This window comes from Cydia strobilella, chromosome Z (genome assembly GCF_947568885.1).
Source record: "Cydia strobilella chromosome Z, ilCydStro3.1, whole genome shotgun sequence".
NCBI classification, from domain to species: Eukaryota; Metazoa; Arthropoda; class Insecta; order Lepidoptera; family Tortricidae; genus Cydia; species Cydia strobilella.
In genome coordinates, this window is record NC_086068.1 from 16,922,385 (window position 1) to 16,934,566 (window position 12,182).

Consider the following 12,182-nt stretch of genomic DNA (forward strand, 5'->3'; position numbering starts at 1 on the left):
CGTCAAAGCTAGTTTTGCACCGATTTGATCAGAACAAAGTGACGGAGTGCCTTTATAAATACTTCGGCATGCAAATGCCACGCAGACAGCTTGGCTCGACTCTATCGATAAACACAAAAAAGCAAAACATTAGGAGCATTCATTGAGCATTCTCACAGAAAAAGAATAAATTGCAAATATGTATAAGTGTACACAACATACCATGACAACGGCGCGTGTGTTTAGAATGCTTAAGTCTGACTTTGGCGCATTACGCATTGTAATTTACTGACTAATATTTTTGTAGAGGATATTTAGATAGATTTACCTAAGTATAGTTTGTCAAGGGATTGTCTCATTTCGGGCGTAGACGGAGAGAGTCATACTGTCTTTGTCTTGCACTGGGGCTGGCGCCCAGAAGAAGGGGATGTGTAGTGTTTTTTGTTCTTATTCACTGAAAAGATTTGCTTGACCAACTACATAATAAATATTTGGCAGTTTGTTTTGGGGTAAATTTCGGTTTGACACAAATGGTACACACACAGACTCTTTGCACAGTATCTGGCAGGAAAGGAAAATATTTTCCGTACGTTAATTATTTTTATCACCTAACCTGTCATAATCCGTTTCAATGTCATACGTTTCCAAGTACACAGAAATTAAAAAGCAGAAAAATTGCGTTTGAAAATTTAAAGTAATATTGAACTCAGTTATTTTTAATCATAATAATGGATAACTTCATCGCTAATATAAAAAACAAAATAATGTTAGCAGGTAAGTTGACCTTTTAATTCACGTAAACCAAGCGACATCCATTTTTCCATTGAGTTATTATTACGTAAGTAATAATAGTTGAATGGTTTTTTACGGTCAATACGTTTTCTCACTTAAGGTGCGAGAAAATCTTCTTAAGCGGGGTTTATTGTAGTACGAATCGGTTTGTCATTTCAGTGATTAAGGGCCCAGTGAATTGTTTACATTTCAGTCACAAACCTAGCCGATGATACTGAAATAACATGAAATATGACATAAATATTTAAGTGAACTTCGCCTCATGTTGGTATTTATAGAAAACTTATAAGTAGTACATACATATAATGAGCTATATTAGTATTACAACATATTTCAATGAATATCATAATCTTGTCTTCTATTACTTTGACATGATTACTCCGGACAAAATAAATAATACGAACGCTTTACGAGAGATAATAAAATATACAATATAATAAATATACGAAATAATAACAAATGACTCATTGGACAATTCTCAGTCATTTTCATGTATTATTTAAACGTTCTAGATGTCATGTAAATAGATTTCCATTAATGTTCGCAATCTGGTTATACGTCATAGGCAAAAGAAAATTTCGTCTCGAAAAATTGCCGTAAAATATTCAATCTCGGTTGGAGCTGTACAGCACATTCGGAAAAAACATGAAAAACAGGGAACTGTGGCGAAGTTGCCTGGAGCCGGTCGCAGGCGATCAACAAATCAATATGATGATGCTAGTATTGTTCCATGCGTGAAGTTAAATCCAAAAATAGTTGTTAGGGAAATGATGTCCTCGCCGGCTCAGAGAAAATGGTTTGAAAAACTGTATAACATCTAAGCAACCATTTATTAGCAGTACTAACAAAAAAAAAGCGTCGCATTTGCGAAGAAACATATTGGAATTGGACCTTGGAGTACTGGAAGTCAGTATTACGGACTGATTGAAGTAAATTTCACCAATTTGGACTAAAAAACCGGTTTAGGGTGTGGCGTAAGCCTTGTGAAGCGTTGGCAGAACGTAATATATATAAAAACTGTTGAGCAGGTGGGGGCAATGTTAGCATTTGCTTGGTCTGGAGTTGGCAGCTTATCGCGAATTGATGGAATAATGACTTCTGAAGGTTACATTAACATTTTGCAAAAAAAAATTAGATTTCACAGCTTAAATTTGGCTTGGAGGGCCGGTACTTGTTTCAGTAAGATACCTAATAACCAAAGCACGTAGCTAAAATATATGCTGCATTCTTCAAGGCAAATAGGTTCAAACAGGTTGAATAGCCTCCACAATCGCCCGATATCAACCCGATTGAGAACTTATGGTGATATTTGGATGGCAAAATTAACAAAACAAATATCATTAACAAAGGATTCCTACTTCAGAGCTGTGGAAGAATCTCGGGACAATATAGACCCGGAATACTTAAAATAAAATAATTGGTCGAAAGCGTGCCTCGCATATTAACAGCAGTGTTGATCGCATAATGAGGCCACACAAAATATTAGACAAAGTTTAATTTGCGAATGTTATTTTAATTTATCCAAAGCAAAATGAAGTGCTGTCGATAATTAGGTTTGTAATAAATATTTTGATAAATCTTGAAATTTCATTATGTATGTATAATAAGTAATTAATCGAATTTAAACTGTTGTGAGACATACTAATATTAAATCATTTTACGGTTTAGACTCACTTGTTTTAGGCACTATTAGTGCTTGAGAAAGGAGACCTAGGCTCTCCGAAACATGTCGCGCGAGTGACTAAAACAAGTGAGTCTAAACCGTAAAATGATTTAATAAGTAATTAAATGTGCTACAAGTTTTCCTAAGGCATAAGGCAAGTATATAGCGGAATTCATAAAGTAGTACACATAAAAACTATAATTTTCGTGAAAGTGTATTATTCTTTTTGTCAAGCATTGTATGTTACGTAAATGTTCATGTGCGGAAACGCTGCTACCTGGCTACCTATATAAATGAGACATTGATGTTTTCAGGGCGCGAAGAAAAAGATGAAACGTTAAAAAAAAACCCTCCTCTAATCCCTATGCCAGATATAGACAATATGACGGCCTCTGCAACCCGCCCCGAGACCCCCGCGCAGGATGTCTCCCAGATCCAGAACGAGCAAGAAGCAAACACTGAAAAGGTTCCCAGTAAATCTAGTTTCAACGTCCTGTTGAAATCATTCGCTCCATCAGAGAAGCAGGAAGAAGAGCCAAAACATGTCCCCAATCCGATAGAAGATGATATTTTTATATACTACGATTGAAATCAAATAGTAACGTTTTAGCAAATTGAAGGGTCACAGAATGAGGTATACAGCCTGACAAGATTTTGTATTTTAAATTCAAAAATATATCATGGCATTTCTAAAATTTAATTCATTTAAGTACACCGCCTCCATCACGTCTAGCACATCTTGCCGCATCTCGTGCGACTTAATACACTTAGGTATGAAATTGCGTGAGTCAGAGCAAGATGTGTTAAGTATGTCAGGATAACACTACAATAAATTGTTATTCCACTACATACAACGTGCCTGCGCTAACCCGTTATATTTACTAATTTTGGATGTTAATAAAAGATTAGACTTCACTAGCACGTATTGTTTGGCGGAATATCAAATAAATTATTATAACGAAATATTAGCTTTAGTCAGCAAAACCATTAGCTCAGCACACCTATATTTGTATAAGTACATAGTTGCTAAGCTAATAACCGAACATGGGATAACTCGGGGCACTTATACTAAAAAGTGACGTAGCAAAATATTTTATTGACAATTAAATATATCGATGTTACTGTCAACATCTAAATATTCTACAGAATAAATATATTTAAAAATATCGCTTTGTATACTGCTTCTTAAATTTTAAAAAGGTGTTTTTCTACTCGTCGAGTATATTAGAACTTCATAAGCAACACTACAACCTTACTCTTTTCAACGTTGGATAGTCTATGGCACTTCCGACTCAAGTATAAGAATTTTATCGATACGGTTTAGTCAATTATAAAATTTTTGAAAATAGAACTTCATACCTTCATTTTGATTAAATATTTCTTGTTTAAGGAGACTCGATTCAATGCAAATTAGCCTACTTAAACACGCTGCTGCGTCGCATCTGCTTTGTGATTGGTTGACTAACAAAAACATTTTATTTTATGTTGTAGTAGAAACAATTGCTTCATAAGTCAGAAACGCGCATGTGACACCCTTCATATAGCAACATCCATACCTTACGAAAACCGCTTAGCGTTGCTTGTTAGTCTCCATAGGCTACGGTGGCCAAAATCGAGAAAAAAACTGTCTTAAAATTGAATTTAGCAAGGAGCAGGTACCAGGGCCTCATGAGTTACGAGGAGGTGTCGTTGACTAATCCGCCGGGGGCGCCGGGCCCGGCGGCCGGGGCGCGTACGAGTATTAAGGTATCGCGGGCTGCGGCAGCTCGCGTATCTTAGCTGTATACTTTTGGTTTCTTTACCTATATGATTCTACTAGTTGAAAGTATTATTTTTTTGTCTCGTAGAAAAAGTATTGTATACAATAGTGATATAATCAAGCTTTTCAATCTCGTACCTTAACTTAAGCAACTCAGCAAGCTTCGTTGCTTAAACACGGTACTCGACTGAAAAGCTCTCTATAATAGAATCACGATTGTATAAAATACTATTTTTCACAGAATTTATTTTATTTTTAAACCAGGTCAGTATTTCCACATTGGCACTAAATGTTTTATTCTAATAATTTTATATCGTTATTTATTATTTCTTAAACAATACTCCATCTTCTACATAAAAAGTACATCAACAGTGAAATTTACCTTAATTCATAAAAATACCATTGGGTACAGTTGTGTGCAATAAAATAGCAGTCAATAGGAAAATGAAAATTAGGGGAAAGGGATCATCCATTAATTACATCACACGTTTAGGGGGGGGGGGGGGGTCACGAAAATGTGACATGTGACAAGGGGGAGGGGTGAGCCACAAACATTATGACGTCACTTTAATTTATTTAAATTATTTTCTTCGCTGTACAGTTAAATAACGATAATACGATGGAACGATAATCGTTTTTAATCCTTTCTTTCCTAATCTGTGCTGGGTTATAAAATCACTAATATTCTTTTTGTCAAAAGTATTTTGATAAAATATTAATAATAATTAATTCGATTTGCCGATTTCATTGAAAAAACGTGACGTCACAAAAGGGGGGGGAGGGGTTTGCCAAATGTGACCAAGTGTGACAAGAAGGGGGAGGGGTCAAAAAACCTCGAAATTCGTGTGACGTAATTAATGGATGAACCCAAACCTATAACTTTAGATCCAAGATATTGATTGTTATTGATTAATTAGAGATATTGTTTTTTTTTTATAATTCTTCTGCATTACTTAACATTGCTTCAAAATTAACCGTAACCTTTACTTAAATAATATTGGAAGATTAAAAAAAATATCATGAAAATCGGCTTTTTTACTACCTCGCGGAAATTCTTATAAAAACGTAATAAGCTACGAAAAAAATACAATTGTGTACTGTAATTGTAATTTAGTATCTTGTCTATTACTAATCCAATCAAAACTTTACATCTAATTTCATGTCATCCAGAAAAATAAATCTATAAGACGATCATCGTCTCAGAGTGTACTAGTAGTCCATCATTTGGACTTTTTTGTTGATTTTTGACCAAATACTTGGTTTTGATTGTTTCCTTGAGGCTCTCTAAATGATAGTGCCGCCCATGAGAAACAAAGTAGTCGGTCAAAATTCAACAACAAATTCCGAATGATGGACTACTGTACACTCTGAGAAAAAAATAATATGCAAGAAATAATAGGCAAGATACTATATTACAATTATAGTACACAATTGTATTTTTTTCGTAGGTTGTTACGTTTTTATAAGAATTTCAGCGAGGTAGTAAAAAAGACGATTTTCATGATATTTTTTTTAATACGTCTACTTCCAATATTATTTAAGTAAAGGTTACAGTTAATTTTAAAACGTCAAGTAATGCAGAAGAATTATAAAAATAATCCAATATAATTCATCTTAAGTTATAGTTTTCCCCTAATTTTCATTTTCCTATTGACTGCTATTATATTGCACACAGCTGTACATAAACCATTTCGAGACAAACCTTATTTATTTTGTAAAATATGCCTGAAAGGATTTCTTTATCAAAACTATTTTGACAATATAATGCCTAATGGGCGGCTGACGGATGCAAAATATATATCGACATCTTATTTATCGATATGAAATCCTTAGAATGTGTCCCGAGTTATTACAGGTTTGTTAATAACTTTGCTGACTGTACCTCAGTGTACACCCAGCCGCAAAATAGCATGGCCACTTTCTGATTCCATAAATTATATTATACAGGACAGTTTTAAGAGTCCCTGACAAGCTCGGCCGAATTTCACCTTACCATACAAACGGAGTTTCGTTCTCATTTTAAAACTACGGGTTGGATTGTAATGAAACTTTGCACATACAATGACATGAGGTATATCCAGGTCTGTAATTAGTTCATATAGCTCCAGTTTATGAAACAAACGAAATAGAGTTAAAAAAAAAAATTGTATGAAAAGCTGTAATAGATGCATGCCATATATTAAAGAAAAAAAGTGACGAAGCCCTCCAGTGGTGAAGGCCGGATTCGAACCGGCGTCTTTAGCTATCGCGACTAACGCCATGATCCCTAGGCCACCTCGCCAAGCTCGCGCACTGCTTGCCCTTAGAGCTGGGCCTAGTCTTACTAAGATGGCATATAGTCGAGAAATTGGGACGGGTACCGCCGTGGCGAGGTAGCCTAGGGGTTCATGGCGTTAGCCGCGATAGCTAAAGACGCCGGTTCGAATCCGGCCTTCACCACTGGAGGGCTTCATCACTTTGTTTATAATTTATATATATAGCGTAGTAACTACTTAAAAAAAAAATTGATTTGTTTCCAGCTCGTTTTGAGCTCGAAAATAAGAATGAGATATATGTTATAAGTTATATAATCATTCAGTCACAAAAATTAGGCACTAGAAGACTCCATAGTCCTTTGTGTTAAAAATGTCACGAGATTCCGTTTCCTACACCTCAATGGAATTCGCAAAGCTCGAAGCCGATCTGATAAAAGGAAAAGTGTACTTACACTCCCATACGGGCCCTCGCCGAGGAAGGTGACTGGTCGCATGCGCCCCCGCGGGAAGTCCAGCAGGGGCGCCACTCCGTTTGGGGGCTCCGCTTCCGGCAGTTTTATGGAGGTGAAGAGCCCCGGCGCTGGTCGCTCGCGCCGGCAGGTGCGCTCTTCGGGGTACGTCTGGGAACACAAAGTTATTAGGTGTGACTAAGTCTGGCAAAAGCGCCAGGACTGCGCCATTCGAAGGATTATCAGGTACCATCATCGTACCGTATACATTACTCCCTGTATGCGCGCGTCCAGTATACATAACTCCCGTGTACAGTCTAAGGCAAAAATATCGATCCAGACAAATGGCTCAAAAATATGTGAACACGACGAGCGTACACATATTTTTGAAACTTTGGGAATGTATATATATTTATGCCCTTGACTGTACGTTGCATGTGTACAGTTTATAAAGACTCAATAAATAAATAAAAGTTTCACTTTAAAAATAAATTTAATTGAAATTCACAATTGGTCGTGTAAAATCTTCATAAAAACACAGGTAAATTCAGGAGACATTATTAGTATGAGAGTAGGACCAGGATTAACTTTACGGATTGAAAAAAAAAAAATACTTTACCTACTGTTTCTTTTTATTACGAGTACAGTCGCCGCGCCGTCAGATATATCGGCCGAGGTGCTCAAAAATATCTGAACACGCACTCTAACGCCTTGACAATAGAGGCGTGTTCAGATATTTGCGAGCGCCTTGACCACTCTGATTTATCTGATGGCGAGACTTCAATCAAACTTCTAGGCAACGTAAATAATGAGGGTGCGAACCGTAAGGTGTGCTACTAATTTTAAACATGTAAAGTCTAATCGAACACTATATACTGCAGTAAAACAAATACTTCTGCACAACACGTATAATTTGTTAAGCACTTTACTAAATTTAACATAAAACACCAAAAAAACATGGAATTTAAAAATTATTATAACCAAAACAAATTATTTTTCTGACTGTCCGCTTTCCGCACTGGCGTGAACAGGTGTACGTACGAAAGATAACGGCGTATAAATTTAGCTGTAGAAGGAAAGAAATGGATTAATGAGATGGAGATTATGGACGATAATGGCTATTTCAACGGGTGATTGGTGCCTAAATTTAATGCCGAATATTAGTTTCGCCTGACAATTAGGGGCAATTAGAATTTTGAAAATGCCGTAAAGAAATGCGGAATACGTATAACAGCGGCTTTACAGAATTAAAATAAATATGGCACAAAAAATAACAATGAACAATTATAGGGTTATTAAACGGGAACCGATCCCATAACGTTAATAATTATTCAAGCTCCGTAGACGATGACAATTTGCTAGTTCCTTTCCAAAGAAAACGTTCGGCCAACCAACGCTGTTCCGTGACCTATCGAACCACGCAGTATGCGGGCTCGTTTCCTTCGTGGGTCTGATACCTGACCGCCGGTCGACGACCATCCACTGCCGACTGCCCGTCGGCGGCTGTGCCTTGTCGTTGATACGGCCACCACGTACCACCGGAGCACAGCTCGACGGTGGCCTTAAAAGGGTCCTGATGCAGGCAAATACGGCCAACAAGGCCGCGGAACGACGGGAAGAAAAGCGCCCTCCAAGTTATTATTGGCAACTTCCGAAGAAAACGTTCCTCTCGATTAAAGGTTTACTTGACGGAAACAAGGAAAAAAATTAAAAAATATTCGCGGACCACAAACAGACCTTTCCACGTCAATCTCAAAATCTATCTGAAGTCCCCCGAAGAAAACTAATTTCTTCTTTCCGAATCAGAATTGAAATTCAAAATTTAACGCAATTGTAACCTGCCTACATCGAAAATATCTCAGTCCAAAAAAGGTTCCATGTGTTTTGATAAAGCGCCATCTAAGAGAATTCCGCGCTAACGATAACCCACTAGCCCTCGCATAACAAACAACGAAAAAAACCTGAAGAAATACGCAAACTACGTTGATATGGAAGAAGTTCCAACAAACCACCGATAGATGGCAAAAAAATAAATATGTAGCGAACGCTACAATACCTACTACATGCAAAAGGGGCTTTAGTTGTAGTACATTGTGCAACGTGGGAGGTAAGTGAAATATCATACGAAAATCTATATATTCACGACAGCCGCAGGCTGGAGGGAATTAAACACTCGCTCGAGTAACAATATTCTTAGCCCCGGAGATACACACAATGTTTTTCATCACACTTGCGAAGAAAAAAACAAAATTTTTACATTCTTAAATACGGTGACATTTTGAAATTTTTTGGCAGTTTAGGCATCGAAGGCACAGAGCCATCGGCATTCAGCCACAATTGAAAATTGTGTAAAAATATATGAAACGGCTATTAAACTAATCAAATTAAATATTTTAAGGGTCCCCGGCAAGCTCGGTTCTCCATACAAACGTAGTTCCGTTCTCATTAAACGAGTAGCTAGATTGCTCTGAAACTGTGTACTTACAATAGGATAAGGATATCTATGTCTGTAATTAGTTTATGTAGCTTCAGATACCAGTTAAAGAATACAGCGAATTTAAGTTTTTCATACAAAACTTGTTTTTGCTCTATTTCGTTTGGTTTTATAAACTGGAGCTACATAAACTAATTACTGACCTAGATATACCTCATGTCATTGTATGTGCAAAGTATCATTACAATCCAACACGTAGTTTTAAAATGAGAGCGGAACTACGTACGTTTGTATGGCAAGATGCAATTCAGCCGAGCTTGCTGGGGACTTAAAAGCATAAACAAATATAATAATTTATAAACGTCAGTATTTTCAAAGTAAAACGTATTTATACTTACTTTTTGTATTAAATTAGTAACATAATTTAAAAAAATAGCTATAACTCCCTCGTGAATTATAGTTTTTTTTTTCAGAAACAATTACTCCCGAGGGAACATTATAGGCTTTTGTCCTTTAGTACACCTGCATGAAATAAGATCTTTTTCGAGCAAGTGTGATGATAAGGTAATTTATTATATATATCATTTATTTTATTACCCGATTACACCCTTTCCGAGCAAGGGAAAACTATTCATACAAGAAAATATGCTGCGTTTTCCACTATTTCCACTATTTAATTATTTACATTACCAATTTTACAAATGGTTTATCATTATATTGCCTTTTTAGTTATATAAGTAAAATGTGTTTTTCCTATGCCGTTCCTACTTCCTAGCTACTAGCACTTGTGGGTATGTAGAAACAGGAATATTGTTTGGCAAACAAAAATATTCTCTCGTAATTAATTATCGTCTGTTTTTCCCTAAACAAAAACCGTAGACGGTATATTACTAGTATTATAACGTACTCGTATCTGTTGTACTTGAGTCAATAAGCGTCCGCAGAAACCCAAGTTATTATCAGCCGAGAGCCGAGCGCCACATTGATCAGTTTTTGTAACACCATTACAGCCGTTAATAATCCCCGGTAGTACAGTCGGCATCAAAAGTAGTCTAACAGCTTAATAAAACGGTATAATAAACTTTGTCTATTAATATATGTAGAACAATTAGACTGCAAATATTTTAGACCACAAACTGAGGAGGTATTTGGAAAATTATTCTAGAATAGCAGATACTTTTGGAGAGTTGCTTCATCCGCTACTATTGATGTCGACTGTACAGTCAACTACAACATACTCCAAGCGGAAAAGGGATATGTTGTCTTCTAAACGTTTTCGGTTGAGTTCGTATTAATCAAAGGTTTTGTTTAGTAGTAGGAGCAGATTTTTCAATAACTAGGCTTTCAATACCTGACCGCTGATTGGATATTTATCCTTTAATCCCACATGCAACATTAATTCTTAGTAAGTAAGTTTTTTATTGTATATAAGAATCAGGTTACATTGCATCGTTATGCAGGTATTAATATAATTCTTATATTATAAATTTATAAACGCTTAACAGATTAGACAAAATTAGTTGAAATTATTTTTTCACCTCAGCAGCTCGAACAAGCCTACTTTCGTCACTCCCTGGAGTGAGGAAAGTGCGACTTTCCTCACTCCAGGGAGTGAAACAAAGTAGCTTTTTTAATTTAGTGAAGGCCATGAACTGCCACTTCATACTTTTATTACAATTTTTTTTGTTTGTATTATTCTGTGTAATTCGAAATACATTTTAACTTTTTAGTGAAGGCCATGAACTGCCACTTCATACATTTATTTTAAAAAAAGAGGAGTTTTATATATTTTTTTTTAAATTTTGTTTTTACTTAGGAATGGTGTCAATGTTGATACCATAAATAAATTCAGCGCCCCCGATTTATCCGAAAACGATCCCAAACCCGGTCTAGCAGCTTCACTGATGTAGATAATCAAGATAAAAATGAGAGCCCTAAATAAACCTTCAAGAGCGGATATCTCAAAAACTATATAAAATATCGAAAAACTTGACGGAATAAAACTTGTAAGAAATTAAATCTCTTTTCATTTTGTATTAGTGGCCAAGTTGCTCAGACGCATAGTTTCCGAGATATAATCGAAAAACCGAAAAATGGAACCTTCAAACCGCCCTCTCCCCCCAGCACCAGGGTTATGGCCGGGGACTTTTGATATGTTCACCTCCTAACTAGTCCAAACAAAGCTACGAAGTCAAAAATTGTGTTTCAAGCATTTCCCTCTATACCTTTTTTTGGGCATTTATTTCCTGGCCTATATGGTTTATAAGTTCGAAGTTTACGTTAAAATAAATTTTGATACAAGTGTTTATTATCGACTATACTTTTCTATGCACATTCATCTTTGTTTTATAGGTACTTAGATCTTCTACATTATCTTTAGTCTGTATTGTCAGAACAGAATTAAGTAAAAGATAGTAAATAGACATTTGTTTTTCAATAAAAAAATCTTAAAATGTTATAACACGCACTGAGCCACTATATAGTGTATGTAGATGTAGATACACATACCGTTATTTGATCATTTACCTCCTGCGACATATTTGACCCGACTGTACGTTCATTTTGAGGCAGTAAGTAACACAGGTTTCGCACTTAATTGCTACTCCCCCCTCCCACGATTGTGTGCGCATAATTTATACTACACATGCATTATTGCGATATTTAGATGAGTAGGTACATTATAATATATACGGCTTTGCTGCAATTCTAATAACAATAAGTTATCGCTATGTACAACGCAATAAAAGTCTTAGGTATGTATATACTTGTAACTACGGATGATTGTAGGAAAGTTCGGGGTCTTGGCAAGCCAAGTATACATAACTGAAAGGTGTATTTATTTCAACACCTG

At 36.1% G+C, this 12,182-nt stretch overlaps 2 protein-coding genes across 2 annotated transcripts in view; one reads left to right on the forward strand and one right to left on the reverse strand.

Moving 5' to 3' along the window:
• The window catches only part of LOC134754186 (epithelial discoidin domain-containing receptor 1-like), a 297,747-nt gene that overhangs the window by 39,286 nt on the left and 246,279 nt on the right, over nucleotides 1–12,182 (reverse strand). Inside the window, exon 12 of the mRNA XM_063690321.1 lies at nucleotides 6,901–7,068. Within this exon, the coding sequence (XP_063546391.1) occupies nucleotides 6,901–7,068 (168 nt within the window). The remainder of the gene's footprint in view (nucleotides 1–6,900; nucleotides 7,069–12,182) is intronic.
• Nucleotides 644–3,028, forward strand: LOC134755057 (uncharacterized). Its single transcript, XM_063691535.1, has 2 exons — nucleotides 644–753; nucleotides 2,749–3,028. Exons 1-2 carry the CDS (start codon nucleotides 708–710, stop codon nucleotides 3,021–3,023), a joined length of 321 nt encoding a protein of 106 aa, XP_063547605.1. The 5' UTR covers nucleotides 644–707; the 3' UTR covers nucleotides 3,024–3,028.

Excerpts from the sequence above, each read along its gene's own strand:
- LOC134755057 (XM_063691535.1), top strand. The coding sequence starts at position 708 with ATGGATAACTTCATCGCTAATATAAAAAACAAAATAATGTTAGCAG. Across the intron at positions 754-2,748 it reads AAACAAAATAATGTTAGCAG|GGCGCGAAGAAAAAGATGAA; the intron begins GTAAGTTGACCT and ends TGATGTTTTCAG.